We start from the raw sequence: 16,479 nt of genomic DNA, 5'->3' as shown, positions 1-16,479 counted from the left end.
CATTTCCTCCTGTAAGGGATCTTCCCAACCTAGGGAAGGAACCTAGGGACCTAGGGAGTTCCTGCAGGAACTCTGGTCTCCTGCATCACAGGCAGATTCTTTACCATCTGAGCCACCAGGGAAGCCCAATAGACTGTATAATCTGGGCAATAAAAAGGGGACGACAGAAGATGAGATGGTTGGATGGCATCACTGACTCAATGGACATGAACTTGAGCAAGCTCCGGGAGTTAGTGATGGACGGGGAAGCCTGGCATGCTGTAATCCATGTGGTCGCAAAGAGTCAGACACAACTGAGCAACTGAGCTGAACTGATAAAAATATTTCCTAGCTGGTATACTGGGCCAAGAGCAGTTGGAGCAGATACGTGTCACTCAAATCTCATTCAGCCATATCCATGTGTCTCAGCAGAACATGGTTACGTGGACAAAGCGACTTTCTCAAATGCCTTGGAGACAGATCTACATAATGCCCTGTCTGAGTACTCGTTGCTCTCCCTCTCCTACTGATGGTTATTTAGAGTAAGTTGTCTTGACCAGAATAGCCATGTGCCTTATGTGTTCCTTCCTTCATCTTTTCTTTTCTCCAAGGAAACAGACTCGGGGGGAAAGGTGTTATATGGAACAAACAGATGAGGTAGTGCGGATGAAGAAATACTCTTCCCAGTCTGTATCATGATATTGTTTTGAGTGGGAACATTTTCTTTTCTGCAAAGCATACTAATTTTTCCTCTATGTATTCCCTGCTTTTCAGGAAATATCATGTATTTAGTTTGAAATCAATGAAAATTAATAAAAATCCTAAGATTTTCAAGAACAGGTCAAGGTAGATATGGAAAAACCTTTAATGTCTCAACTGTTGAAACTTCAATAATTAGAAAAATAACAAAATTAGATAAACCTTGACACTAATTACATTAAGCCCCATTACATAGAATAAAGCATTTATAAGTGTAATGTCAGTGGTAGGGAATCTTAAAAGTGTTCTGTATTCTATTATTTTATTCATTAGCAAATAAGCAGATAGCAGTTTTTAAGTGTTAACTTTGAAATGACTCATTTAAACCTAGCGATTGTAAAAATTTATTCTGATATTTGCCCTAATGAAAATTTTGTCTGATCTTTCCCCCTCTAAGTATAGTTTTATTAGTTTAAGAAAAAATGTTTCTTAATATTTTATTGTCCCATAGTAAGCTTTAGAGTAGTTGAAATGAATGGTTCTTATTGAAGTTGGATTTTATGAACTACCTTTGTATTTTAACCAGAATTCATCAATGTATAATAAGTCATTTTTCCTGAAGTGTTTTGTAAATATTTACAGTACCATGAAGCCTTTTTTAATGTCCCAGTTGATGGAACAAACAGTTGCTTGTAGGGGAATGCTTTTCTGCCTCAAAATATCTCCTGTACTCTGATGCTTGAAATTCCACCATCAGCAATGCATTCCTCAGTATTAAGTATCTCCTCCACTTGGTCCATTTAGCATATGCTGTTACTAAGGGGATGGAGTTGATTATTAATGTTTGAAGAGCACCTGTATATGGACACAGTGTATAAGCAGATGGCAAACTTCTTATTTAAGTATGAAAACTTTTCTATGAAATTTAGGTGTTACTATTCCCATTGTGTGCTTGGTCGCTCAGTCGTTTCCAACTCTTTGCAACCCCATGGACTGTAGCCTGCCAGGCTTCTGTCCACAGGGATTCTCTAGGCAGGAATACTGGAGTGGGTTGTCATGTCCTCCTCCAGGGGATCTTCCCAACTCAGAGATCAAACCCAGGTTTCCCGCATTACAGGTGGATTCCTTACCATCTGAGCCACCAGGGAAGCCCATTCCCATTGTATAGAAGAATAAACAGTCACTCGTAGGTGTCAAGGAACTTGTGTAAAGTCCCCTGTTAAGGATAAGGTCAAGCTGAGATTTAAATCAGGTCTTTCTTTTCACTGAACTTCATCATGCATACAATTAATTCATAGTATTAATTCTGTTGCATGATAAACTTTCCCATGATTAAGGGTCTTCAAAGACATGGGTGAAGAGTGTTCTTCTCGGAAAGAACTGCAAAAATATATTATAGATTTTGTTTAAAGGTCTGTATAGTTAAAGCTATGACTTTTCCATTAGTCATATACGGATGTGAGAGTTGGACCTTAAAGAAGGCTGAGCCTGAAGAATTGAACTGTGGTGCTGGAGAAGACTCTTGAGAGTCTCTTGGATAGCAAGGAGATCAAACCAATCAATCCTAAAGGAAATTAACCCTGAGTATTCACTGGAAGGACTGATGCTGAAGCTGAAGCTCTAATACTTTGGCCACCTGATGCAAAGAGCCAACTCTGGGAAAAATCCTGATGCTGGGAAAGACTGAGGGCAAGAGAAGGGGATGACAGAGGATGAGATGGTTGGATGACATCACTGACTCAATGGACATGAGTTTAGCAAACTCCAGGAGATAATGAAGGACAGGGAAGCCCGGCGAGCTACAGTTCACAGGGTCACAAAGGGTCAGACATGACTTAATGACTGTACAGCAACAACTCATTGCGTCTGTTATTACCAAGCTGTAGTCAAGCTGCTGTACCTTGTTGGGCCATTGTGATAGCAACTGCCAGGACGAGGTAAAATGCAAATTTAAGCATGTTACTCTCTTGGTTAAAACTCTGCCATAGATTTCCACTGAATTTAAAACTAAACCCAAACTACTCACCAAGGCCTGTGAGGGCCCTGCAGGATCTGGAGCTTGCCTGCTGTCTACATCGTGGGACAGTCTTCTCACTCCTGTGCTTTGGTCTCACTAGTTTTCAGTCAGTTAAGACCCTGAGTTTTTCCTCAGCAAGGCATTACCTTTGGTCAGCCCGTAAGTCCATTCACAATGCACGTGCTGTGCCTGGTGCCCGCGCAGCTCTCAGGAGGCTGTTTAGATGCCAGCTCCACAGAGGGGCTTTCCCTCCCCACCTTGACTGGAGCAGGTTCTTGCTTATTTCTTCATAGCACAGAATTATCGTTATTTTATTTTTGTATTTATTACTTAAGGGCTTCCCAGGTGGCTCAATGGTAAAGAATCTGTCTGCCAAGCAGGAGATGCAGGTTGGACCCCTGGGTTGGGAAGATCCCCTGGTAAAGAAAATGGCTACCCGCTCCAGTATTCTTGCCTGGAAAATCCTGTGGACAGAGGAGCCTGGAGGGCTATAGTTCATGAGATAGCAAAGGGTTGGACATGATGTAGCGACTAAACGACATAACAGTTTATTAACTTAAAAGTAGGATTTTTTTCTTCTCATTTGAAATACATTCTAAGAAGTCAGAGGTTTGATGGTCCTTTCTCTGTTGCATTTAATACTTACTGCAGGGCTTGGTACTATGTAGATGTTCAGTAAATATCTGGTGAATGAATGAGAGAAAGAAAAATTTTGTCTTAGGAATTTGATCTTATATACACTGGGATTTTTCTTTTTTCTCATTCTTCTTTATCATCTTTGTTAAGAATTGTTGATTTTTGTTATCCTTGGAGAGCAATACTTACTGATATATTATTCAGGTTAGAAATTAGCTGCAAATTAAAATTTAGACATGAATAATGAATTTTTTTGTTTTGTTCTTTATAATAAATAATTGAATTTCTAAAATATTATGATCATTTACTTTATTCAGCCTATTTGGAAATTGCATGATTAAGGTTGTTTTTTTACATATAAAATTTAAAGTTCTTCTTCCATATCCACTAAAAAGATAGGTATTTTACTGATTTTAGAATTTTACTCAGTGACTTTAAAGCAACTTGAGAGGATTTGAAAATTATGTTTTAAGCTTTCCATTTCCTGCATGTAAATCTGTATTAAAGAGCAGACATTTTACTTGCACAGGAACAGTTTTTAAAAGTTGAAAGAAATCAGTTTATTGATATACGAGGAAAGCAATTTTGAAATCCAGTCCCCAGTCTTTACCTTTTGAGTCTCTGAAGGCTCTTGCCTTTATGTGGTTGCTTGTAGATATTTATTTCTTTGAGCAAGACTCTCCAGAGAGAAGAGAACATGATTACTTTTTATAAATTTAATAAACTTGATTTTTTGGGGACTAATTTTAGGTTCATAGCAAAATTGAGCGGAAAATACAAGGTACCCACGTATCCCTTGTCCTCATACATGCACCTCCTTCTCCACTGTGGACATCTTCCCACTATGTGGTACATTGTTTCAACAGATGAGCCTCCACGGACACACCATTGTCATAGGGGTTCACTCATGGTGTTGTTCATTCTCTGGGTTTGGATAAATTTAAAACATGTATCCACCATTATAGGGTGCAGAATAGTTTCACTAGCCTTTGAATTCTCTGTGCTCTACCTATTCATCTCTCACTGCTCCCTAGCCCCTGGCAACCACCAATTTTTTTTTTTAATTGTCTCCATAGTTTTGTATTTTTTATGGTGTCCTATGGTTGGAATCATATAATATATTGCCTTTTCAGGATGGTAGGTTCTTGCTTATTTCTTCATAGCACAGAATTATCATTATTTTATTTTTGTATTTAAGAGCTTAATTTTGCAACTTTTTTGGGGCCTCCCAGGTGGCTCAATGGTAAACAGTCTGTCTGCCATGCAGGAGACTTTGACAGAGTTCCATGTCTTACCTCGTTTTAGTGCTGAGTCATAGTCCATTGTCTGGATGTACCAAAATTTATTTATCAGTTCACCAGCTAATGGACGTGTCGGTTGCATCCAGGCTTTGGCAATTTTTAATAAAGCTGCTGTAAACCTTTGTGTGTAGGTTTGTGTGTGGACATAACTTTTCAACTCATTTGGGTAAACACCACAGAGTGCAATTGCTGGATCCTTTGGTAAAACAGAGTATGAGTAATTTTGTAAGAAAGTGATAAGTCTATGAAAGAAGCCATACCATTTTGAATTCCTACCAGCAAGAAAGGAAATTCCTGTTATGTAATAGGAATTTATATAACATCGTTTGGTGTTATCAGTATTCTGGATTTTTGCTACTGTATTAGGTATGTACTGATATCTTCTTGTTTATATTTGCCCTGCCCTGATGACATGTGATGTGGAGTGTCTTTTCATATGCTTATTTGCCATCTATATATCTTTCTGGTAAGGTGTCCATTTTTAAATCAGTTTTTTGTTTTCTTATTGTTGATTTTTAAGAGTTCTTTGCATATTTTGCTTAATAATCCCTTATCAATAGTATGTTTTTTGCCAGTAATTCTCCCACGTCTGTGGCTTTTCTTTTCATTCTTTTGACAGGGCAGAAAATTTTAATTTCAGTGAAGTCAAGCTTATCAGTTCTTTTTTTTTTTCATGGATTTTACATTTGCTCTTATTTCTAAAGAAAGGCATCACCAAACCCAAGGTTGTCTATATTTGCTCCTATGCTCTATTCTAAGAGTTTCATGGTTTTGTATCTTATTAAGGTCTTTTTGAATTAGTTTTTGTCCATGTCTAGATTTATTTGTGTGTGTGTGGATGTTCAGTTGTTCCAGCATCATTTGTTGAAAATTTAAAACAAAACAAAATTATCGTTTCTCCATTGTATTGCCTTTGCTTTTTTATAAACATCAGTTGACTGTATTTAAGTGAGTCCGTGTCTGGGCTTTCTGTTCTGTTTCATTTATGTGTATGTCTCTTCCTTTGCCAGTACCATATTGTTTTGATTATTGTAACTTTATGGTAAGTCTTGAAGTCCTCCATACATTAGTCCTCCAACTTTATTCTTCTTCAATATTGTGTTAGCTATTTTGAGTCTTTTGCCACTCTGCATACACTTTAGAATCAGTTGGTCAATATATGGAAAAATAACTTGTGGGGATTTTGTCTGGGGAAGCATTATGAATCTATAGATCAAGTTGGGAAGAATTAACATCTTGGCAATACTGAGTCTTCCTGTTCACGAACATGGTACATCTCTCCACATTTAGTCCTTTGACTTCTTTCACCAGAGTTTTGTAGTTTACCTCATGTAGATCTTCTATATATTTTGTTAGATTTATACCTAAGTATTTCATTTGGGGGGTGGTTATATAAATGGTACTGTGTTTTTAGTTTCAGACCCCACCTGTTTATTGCCTGGTATATAGGAAAGCAGTTGGTTTTTGTTTATTAGCCTTGTATCGTGCTATTTTGCTATAATCAGTTACTAGTTCTAGAAGTTTTTTGTTGTTGCTTTGTGTTTTCTACCTAGACGATCATGTCATGTGTCTATAAAGGCAGTTTTATTTCTTCCTTCCCAATCTGTGTATCTTTTACTTCCTTTCCTTGTCTTATTGCATTAGCTAGGAATTTCATACAGTTTTTAAAAGCAGTGATGAGAGAGGATATCCTTGCCTTGTTCCTAATGTTAGTTGGAAAGCTTCAAACTTCTCAACAAAAATCAGTTCCGTTTCTATGAACTATAATAACAGACTACTAGAAAGAGAAATTAAGAAAGCAATTCCACAATTGCATCAAAAATAATAAAATACCTAGGAATAAATTTAACCTAGGAGGTAAAAGATCTATTATTTTGTAATAACCTATAATGGAAAATAGTCTGAAAAAATAATACATATAGTATAACTGAATCACCTTGCTGTACAACTGAAACTAACACAATACTATAAATCCAACTATATTTCAATTTTTAAAAATCCAGAGCTTTGAAATAAAAAGTCACCATCTGTTTAATCTCTTTGATAGAAATATACATATGTTAAAATAATTTTGATAATTTTCTGATATTTGAAGGGTTGCATAATTTTTGAAATACATGTGTGAAAGAAAAAATATTTGTAACTATGCAATAGGTTGTTTTTCTTTTTCTCTGCCGTATTGTTCATTTTTATTTATTTTTATTTTTGCCTTCCCGAAGGAACAAGTATTTAACCCACTGTTGTGACTCAGAAATGCTTTGGGTAGATGGCAGCTGTAGAAGTGAGAAAACAAAGGAGTTTACTTGAGCAAAGAGTAAAAGAAAAACTTTGCATAGTAGAAGAACAGCACTTAAAAATCATGTAGGCAAGAAAAGGAGCATTTTACAAATGGAAGAAATGCAAGTAATTGAGCATAACTGGAAGCAAAGAAAGAGCATTAAGGAGTAGTGAGTGGGATCACACTGCAGATTTAGACAAGTCCAGATGATGCAAGTCCTCACATGTGCAATTATGTTTGGATTTGATTGATCAGTGGTTCCCAAATCAGGCTGATCATCAGATTAACTGGATCCCATTCCAGAGTTACTGAACTAGCATTTCTTAAAATTGGGACCCAGGGACTGTTCTTCAAATTTTCTGCCACATCTGTTCTCTTATTTCATTCTAACAACCCCTCTGAAAGACGGAGATGGTATTGCTCTCTGTGTAATGGAGAATTGCAGTCCAAAGTAGGATTAGGCATATTTATCCTGTTGGTTATGGGCAGTACCTGTGTTTAGAATTCAGCCTCTCTCCCGTGAAGTGGTACCTTCTGCTTCTGCCCTATCTGGTGGAGGCAAATGGAAAGGAGCTACGTTAGAGATTTTTCTTCATTTCTGAGACGGTTGCTTTCTCTCCCAGTTTCTCCAAATTCTTATGAGACTAAAGCCTCCACATAAAAATTAAACTGTCAAACCAAATGGTGTGTAGTGGAGACCAGTTCATCACTACTGCCCACGGGAGCTTTTGAAGGCCTTCTGTCAGTGTGACCTGACAAGCTCTGTAGTTCATATTAGGGGAGGGGGGTGGAGGAGGATCAGAGGCAGGGAGGTCAGAAGTGATGTGGGTCCTCACATAGCTCAGGCTATGAAGTGATGGATTCGAGAGAAAATTAGAAGACAATATGTGATAAATATGTTCTATGACTAAATTTTCATATCTAATGAGCTTCAGAGCTTAGGCAAGGAAAGGAAGAAAGACCGAAAAGTGGGGAGTTACAGGGGGTTCTAGATACGATAAGCACACCAAATGCCTCTAGATGAGATTTTAATAGTGTTGATTGTCAGTGCTTTTCTAGTGTCAGTCACAGAAAATGTTCATGGTAACTGATCAGTAACCCAATTTTATTTTTCTGTAATTTTTGGTAGTATTCTTCCACACAGAATCATTTAATGGTTCTTTCTGTGGGTTTAAGATTACATGCTATCTTCCTTCTGCCAATTATTATTCCCATGGAGAACCAGTGGGCTTGACCAGTCATAAGAAGAGGTTTAGTGGACAGTTCTAGCTCATTTTCCATTATTAATGCTTTAATGTATAACTCGCTAGAGGGTTTTGGAGTTTAACTGTTTACTGTCAAATTAATTAGTAAATGTAAAATCTCATGAATAGCCTATCATTATGGAATAAAGCCTGATACATGACCACTCCCAATAGAGACAAATTATAGTAGTCTTTTTTTTCTTATTCGTAGGGCAAAAGTTGGATTGTTAAAAGAAGTTATGAAGATTTTCGGGTACTTGATAAACATCTTCATCTGTGTATTTATGACCGACGATTCTCCCAGCTCTCAGAGCTTCCCCGTTCTGATGCTCTTAAGGACAGTCCAGAGGTAAGCATTCAGTACTTTGCAGAAGTAACCACTATTATGTAAATCAGCAGAAAATTTTTGCTGGTATACTAAGTAAAAGCTTATTTTGAGCACTCAGGAAGATTCATGGGATTATTTATTTCTTAAAATAGTAGAAAAATTAGTGATATTTTAGGATATTTAAAATAGGTTTGTTGTATAATTTTATAAAAAGAAACTCATATCTTAATATATAAGTAGGTGATATATATGAGCAGATCATTTTTCAAAGAGAATATAAACTATAGAAGCAAAAATATGGAAAAATGTTGACCTCACTAGTAATCAAAGACGTGCATATTCAAACGATGCTGTTTATTCAGTTGATGATGGCAGGCTGTGTCCATGCACTTATTTCCATGCCTGTCAAAATTTTCTAGTAAAAGTATAGAGCGGGTTTTTTTTTTTTTTTAATTTAAGAGAAAGGAGATTCTTTTATAACATTAGAAAATGAAAATAACCATCAGGGAGTCCAAAATTGTGAGGAATCTTGAAGAATGGATGGGATAAGATTTATGGGGGTAAGAAAATACAGTTTGAGCAACTTCTACAGGAAGATGCAGAGGGACAGGTAAACTAGAAATCTTCAGTTTTTATTCAGTAAAAACTAAATAAATGAAGTAACAGAAGAGCAAACAGAGGGCTTTCAGAAGCGTGATTACCATCCTTAGAGAAAGCAAGGCAGTCACACTCATGGAATAAGAATAGAGTTTATAAAAATAAAATAATCAGAGATCTTAGAAATGAACATATGGTCATTTAAGTTAATTTTAATAATAACAAACATTAATAGCCGGACGACATGCAAAATGGACTTAGATGAAGAGAGAATTAGTGAGCAGGAAGGGCAAACTCTGTAAGAACACAGCCCCAAGGGGATAAAAAGTTGCGAGAGAATAGTCAAGAGTCCCAGAGAATAGATCCAGAAGTTCCCACAAGTTCCTGCTGCTTTATAGGAGTTATTATAGGAAGAGAGAGTGGATGGAAGTAGCTGGTTTAGTCACTAAGTCGTGTTCGACTCTTGCCACCTCGTGGACTGTAGCCTGCCAGGCTCCTCTGTGCCTGGGATTCTCCAGGCAATAATAGTGGAGTGGGTTGCCATTTCCTTCTCCAAAAACATGTTTCCCTAAATTAAAAAAGAGCCTATTTTCAGATTAAATCAGTCCATTAAGTGTTAAATATAATAACATCTAGAAACACTGTAAAATTTCAAAATGCCAAAAGCGGAGAGGAAACCCAAAAAGCCTCCAGAGAGCAAAAAGGAGATTTTTCTCAAAGGAACACAGAATGTACTGGCATTAGACTGCTTAGCAGCCACAGTGGATGCTTGAGAACAGTACAAGTCCGGAGGGGAAAACCCTTCCAAATCTGTAATTAATTCCTGGGCAATTACATAGTAGAGGCAAAGTAGAGGCTCCAGTCATGCAAGAACTGCCACTGTGGCAAAGCCTCAGGAATGTCCTGAAACCACAGATTCTGTCATATGATAGAAAATCTGGATGTCTCTCTGCCTCCATTTCCCTTCTCTGTCTGTCTGTTGGTTTTTCTTTCTCAGACTGTCTCAGAACATGACCGCTCCCAACAGGTACCGGGTTCTTGTCTCTTTGTAAAATAGCAGCCAAACGGAGCTGAAATTAGGAGTTCCTGATTCCTGCAGCAACTCCTGTTAGGCTACTGTTGGGTCCCATGCCTGGACCATCAGCTGACTTGAGGTGAAGGATCACGCATGAGCAGTCCTGCCATGGCTGGGTGGCGAAGACTGCAGCAGGCCTTGGAGAAAGTTTCAGAGTAGTGGGGAGAAGCTGGCAAGGAAAGTAATTATGTCTGTGCTATCATTTTACATTTTCAGTACACAAACAGAAAAAAAAGGCAACCAAATTAGAAGCTGTATGACCCCTGATGATGAGGGGCCGAAGTGAAAGTCCTGCAACAGATAGGGAATTATGTAAGTGCCCTTCGTGTCAGTTCCTGGAGCTGTGAAGCTTCTGTGAAGAACCTCTGTGACTATGAAAATGCCTGAAAATCTGCAGATTTTTTTCTCCCAGAAACAACCAGTTTACACCAGTTTCTTTAACAGTGAGAAACTGTTACCACTGAATCTTCTCTTTTTCTTTAGTCGGTCACTCAGATGCTTATGGCTTACCTGTCCCGCCTTTCAGCTATTGCTGGGAACAAGATCAACTGTGGACCTGCCCTTACTTGGATGGAGGTATTAATCTAGTTCACTCTTTATTAGAGTTAATTACCTACGAAAGAAATCCCATGTGAATTTTCGTAGCTACTGAGTCTCAGGAACTGAATAAGTGGGGCTTATTCATGTCTTCTGGAAGATAGATATGGTACATTAAATATTTTTATCTCAAACCTTTTTTGATAATCCAGGAAGCTAGTTTTAATATTATTTTATGAATCAGAATGACACCTGTTGTTTTGGTGTTCAATATATTCATGTTTATACATTTAGCAAGGTGTGTGTATATATATATATATTTAATTGACTTAGTAATGAAAATAGTTTTTAGTCATTTAGAAACAAGAGACAATTAAACCCTTTTAAAGGATCTGATTTAAGAGTGTCTTGAGTGATAGAGTATCCAGTCAGTATGTTAGATTTTTTTCTTTAATTTGCATAGGTAGAGATACTTTATTCTCTAAGTGAAAATTGGGAAGATGATGAAAAGTAGAAAGAATAGAACTTAGAGCCAGTACAACTTGCATTGAGATCTTGTTTTTTCATTATTGGCCGTGTAATCTGGGACAAATTATTTAATCTTCTGTAATTTACATAACCTCTTTTAGCTTTAGCATCTTCATTGTTAGGTATTGATAATGATGATAAGTATCTTTTAAAGTTGTGAAGATTCAATTATATATATAATATATGTACAATACAATGATATGATACGTACAATACATGTACAACAATCTGTACAATGGTATATAGTAAGTAGTGTTTTTTTTTAAGATTCTTTGGGTTGTAGTTTTGCTAAATCGAGTTGAGTTATATAGATACACCCAGAAACTTGCAAGTCCCGTGTCTTTAACCATCTCATAGTACATTTTCTTTGTTCTAGATTGATAACAAGGGAAATCACCTTCTAGTTCATGAAGAATCCTCGATTAACACTCCTGCTGTTGGTGCTGCCCATGTTATCAAGAGGTACACCGCTCGGGCCCCAGATGAATTGACCTTAGAGGTAAGTGACCAAAGATGCTCTGTGTTAGCTCAGTCTGTGCTGCCTTTCTAGCCTCATCTTTGTGTCAATCATTTACTTAACAAAAAGCACCAGGTGTTTCTGCCCATTATTGTCTTTCAGCCTGGTATGCCATCTATTTTTATTTTAAGGACTATACTCATTCTTAAAAATTCAGCTTAAGTGTCCCCCATTTTTTCTAGGAAGTCTCCTTGATTTTCTTCCTTCTACTCCAAGAAATACATACCCCACTTCTTCCCTACCCCTCGCTCTGCCCCGCTAACCCCTGCCCAGAGCCTGCACTGAATGTCATTCTGAGCTATTCTCAAGGCTTATCTCTGAGAGGTCACTTATTTCATTCAATCAAAGTTGTTCTCCTGTGTTTGTGTCTGTGAGCTTCTTGAAAGCCAGATCCTCTTGTCTTTTGTCCTTTTTTTTTGCACCTAAAAACAATACCCAGTGATACTTTTTTTTCATTGTTCATAGACTGAGGTAAAGATCAGATGAAAAGTGAAATGAACATTTCTTGCTATCAGATGCAAAAGAGGGGATTTAAGTTTCTTCTGTTAATACTGACTGATGAGAGATCAAAAGAAAATGCTGGCAAGTTATTCAATTTAAGAGGAAAAAAGTGTACATTTTTATTGTACAGAATTCAGACACTTCTCAACTAAATTTTTAGCTCTATACACAAAGAATCCTTGATCTTGAAAGATACCGTGTCTGTTAGCAAATATGGTTTTGTGAAGAGGACATTCATGACTGGAAAAATTAGTCATGAATATAACACAAAAATTTGTGAAGCAATATTGTGTACATCAGCAACATTGTTCTAAAGTGCCTAACTGGTTTATCACAGAGATCATCACTTATTTTGAATGAAGAATACAACTTCCTTTAAGTATATTATTAGCAATTATTCTTGCTATTTTTATACTTAGGATGTTGTAAAAGTTTGTATAAACTCATTAGTTTGTCTTTTAGGGTGAACAAAGTCAGCTGCTCAGTGGGAATGTTATATATTGAACCGCCTTTCAAAAGAAATGTAGCTGTCATTCAATTTTCCATGTACTAAGAATAACTCAGTAATTGTAGACATCTTAGAGCATTCCTATATAATGAAATAAGATACGTCAATTGCTCAGCCCAGTGCCTGGCACATGGCAAGCAGCTCACTGAGTGTATTAATAGAAACTGTTGTTGTTCTAAGAATGGTAATTTAAAATTTCCTTTTATAAGTGGATCTGATCACCTTTAGTAACAGCAGTAACAGTATTTTAACTCTGTGATGATGCCTAGTGTTAAAAAATCTCACACTGTCAATCAGGCTTTCTGAAGTTACTACACATGTTACTTGGACCAGTCTTTGTGCTGCTTAACTTCTTGTAAACCTCTCCTTTACAAATGGTTAAGATTATTAAAGTCTTTACAGAAAGAAATATTAATGTTTTTCCGGAAATAATGATCCAGAGAATAAGATACAGTTCAGATTTAAAGTTTTACAGTTTAGATTTAAATTTTAGGCAGATGATTGCTTTACAATTTGATTAAAAACATTTCACTTAAAATGTTTTATCCTAGGTGGGAGACATTGTTTCTGTTATTGACATGCCCCCAAAAGTGTTAAGCACATGGTGGAGAGGCAAGCATGGATTTCAGGTACGCAACAAAGAATTCGGTGTGGAAAATTCAAAGAATGTGTTCTCTTTCGATAGTGTTTCTGTTTACAGTGGTGTGCTGGCAAGGGACTTCGTTATCAGAAATTTTGTCTGCAGTGATAAAAAAAAATGTAGATGACGTTAGACTTGGGTTTCATTTTCTAGTTACTGCTGTGGAAGATCTCCTCTTCTGTCCCACACAGTGGACTAGCTGAAGTGTGAGCAGAGCCACCTGCCTGCTGACCCCTTTTAGATTATCGGGCCTGTAACTCTGGCTCACTTTTCATAGTGGTTTAAAATCATGAATCACATATGTTTTCCCTCTAGACTCAAGTCAGTTTGATCAGTGTTTTTAATGCATTATAACTGTTAATGTAAACAGTGTGTTAATAGCAGAATAACAGCAGAATCTAAGGCCATCTCTTTCTTTTTCCTTATATGCCTAAGTAATTTGAGATCTGACAACAGCATCTCTTAGATTGACTGTCACTAATTTCCACAGGGTAGAAAAGTTTCCTTTTAGCTTTTAAAACTATCACTAGAAGAACATCTAAAAATGCCTTAAAATTGTATCCTTAGTATATAACTCGTGGGTTTTAGTTGTCTATTTATAAAAATGTTCCTAAAATGCTGTGTAGATTAAATGCTCATGCTGTACATTTGGAAATGTTAATGGCTATTATATAAATATAGCTTTATATGCATATAAAAACTATTAGGTTTCTATAAAACGTATTTTATGAAAAAAAATCATACAGTTTAAAACAGGACAGCCTGGTGGCTAAGAACATGGGTTCTGGTGCTGTATCTCTTGGGTCTTAATCTTGTGTTATTTTCAGCAAGTTGCTTTACTTCTCTGTACTTCAGTTTCCCCATTTGTAAAATGGGGATTGTAAGATTCTTGTTAATCTCTTAAGATTTTCGAGAAGATTAAATGTGTGAGGATATTTGTAAAGTAGCTAGAGCAGACTTGATGCATATTTCTCACTCAATAAATGTTGATTTTTAAATGTAAATAATTCAAATAAAATTTGATTTGATTTATATCCCAATTTGTTATAAAAGCATACATAACAATTTAATTTGATTAACACCAAATTGATTAACCTTGTATGTTTGTTACCCCACAAATTTTCTCACCTGTAATAATTGCAGTCCTACTTTAGCTGTGCTGATTTCTTAATTGCTATTAACAGTTGGTGCTTCTGATTAAATATAAAACTAAATGGAAAGCTGGTCTTAACCAGCTTTTTATTAAGGGATAAGGGATCCCTTATCTTATTAAGGGATCAATTCTTCATGTTCATAGAAGTGAGCTATAAACGGTAGGGGCCCAAACAGGATCCAAAAGTAAATTTGGCTTTTAAATGACAGTTGTGTTTCAGTCTTGCTGTTGCTTCCTCTCTTACAGTCTTAGACCGGTCACTTGCTTTCTTTGGACTACAGTAGCAGGAGATGAGGGGCTGGGCTTGGCCCTGGGGTAGCTTGGACAGTGGTCTTCCTGGGAATCAAGGCCATTGAGAGCTGCCCACTCTCAGGAGAGAGGGTGGAGGGGAGCAGAGATGTGGGCTGTTGCTTCCCAGGCTGTGGGCCAGCCTTGAGGTGTGCTGCTCTGACCCTGAAGGAGAGTGTTCTGGAGATGTGTTGTCAGCATGTAGGCCCCGAGTCTCCACTGCAGGTCTGCTCTACTCGATGTGTTTCTCATGTGTTATGTGGGCTCCCCTGTTTTTTCCTTAGTCACAGGTATTGTTGTCTCTGGCCAGCTGTCGGGACATGACAGGGTGCAGGTGGCGTGCGGAACCCTTTCCCTTAAGTCCTAGTGAGCTGATGCTGTACAGTTGCTGGCTTGTGACTTTGTTTTATTTTTTATTATTATTTTCAAAATAATTAATAGATTCTTATCATTCAGTACAAACTTACAGAATAATTGACCAGATAATACACAAAGTTTCATATACCATCTATCCCACACACATAGTTTCTCCTATTAACATGTTGCTTTATGTTTTATAATTCACTGAATGGAATTGGCAGAATGCTGATCTGTATTAACCACAAGCTGATGAGCAGAGCTTACCTACAGTGCAGTGTGACCACTGTTTCTAAGAGTGATCTGAGGAACACCAGGGCCAGAATCACATGGATAAGAGTACAAAGTGCTAGTGTCACATCCTCCGCCACAGTGATGAAAACAGTGTTGGGGTTTGCTTTTTGTTACATTTAATGAACCAGTTTTTACACATGATTATTAACTATAATCCGTATTTTCATTAAGACTCACTCTTTGTGATGTCTGTAGTTCTTTGGGTTTTCACAAATGCATAATGACATGGATCATTCATACAAAGTGATTTCCCTGTGCTTGAAATTTCCTGTGCTCTCACCCATCCATCTTCTCTCCTCCTGATCTCTGACAGGCGCTGATTATTTATTATCTCTATAGCTTTGCCTGTTCCAAAGCATCATATAATTGGAATCATATGGTATAATATGGAGCCTTTTCAAACTGGCTTTCAAACTGCACTTAAGGTTCCTCCAGATCTTTCCATGATTTGATGTTCCTTTTTTATCATTCATTTATCATTCATTGTTATGAATGTGCCATAATTTTGTTTTTCCATCCACTTATTAAAATGCATCTTGGTTGCTTCTAGTTTGGGGCATTTATGAATAATATTGCTGTATATATCCACATGCGTATTTTTGTGTGGAAATGTTTCCAGCTCCTTCAGGTAAATACCATGGAGTGCACTTGCTGTGTTGTGTGGTGAGATCATGCTTAGGTTTGTAAGAAACCACCAAACTGTCTTTTAAAGTGGTTGTGCCGTTTTGCCTTCCCACCAGCTGCAGTGGTGATGCTGCTCTGCATTCTCATCTACATTTGATGGTTCTCAGCTGGTTTTTTTTTCCAATCATTCTAATAGGTGTGTGATGGTATTTATTGCATTGTTGTCTGAATTTGCAAATAAAGTCAGTCCAAGGAATGGCATTTACTGATACAGATAAGGGTGTTGTACTGCTGTCTTCATTTCTCTGTTACTAATAACTCCTTCTACTCTCTCTTCACCTCTGATTCTCAAACTTTACTTGGTGAGCTTATGATGTG

The 16,479-nt window shown here is 37.1% G+C and overlaps 1 protein-coding gene across 4 annotated transcripts in view; it reads left to right on the top strand.

Annotated features, from left to right (window-relative positions):
- Positions 1-16,479, top strand: part of ARHGAP32 (Rho GTPase activating protein 32) — a 205,304-nt gene that overhangs the window by 122,155 nt on the left and 66,670 nt on the right. For 3 of the 4 annotated variants that reach the window (XM_024987025.2, XM_059882797.1, NM_001192087.1), the window contains 4 exons: positions 8,366-8,503; positions 10,638-10,730; positions 11,596-11,718; positions 13,297-13,374. In XM_024987025.2, the coding sequence (XP_024842793.1) occupies positions 8,366-8,503; positions 10,638-10,730; positions 11,596-11,718; positions 13,297-13,374 (432 nt within the window). Of the gene's footprint in view, positions 1-8,365; positions 8,504-10,637; positions 10,731-11,595; positions 11,719-13,296; positions 13,375-16,479 lie in introns of those variants that run through there. The other variant, XM_059882798.1, reaches the window with a different exon arrangement.

Source organism: Bos taurus, chromosome 29 (genome assembly GCF_002263795.3).
Source record: "Bos taurus isolate L1 Dominette 01449 registration number 42190680 breed Hereford chromosome 29, ARS-UCD2.0, whole genome shotgun sequence".
Taxonomy (NCBI): Eukaryota; Metazoa; Chordata; class Mammalia; order Artiodactyla; family Bovidae; genus Bos; species Bos taurus.
This window is presented reverse-complemented; position numbering and strand designations above follow the sequence as displayed.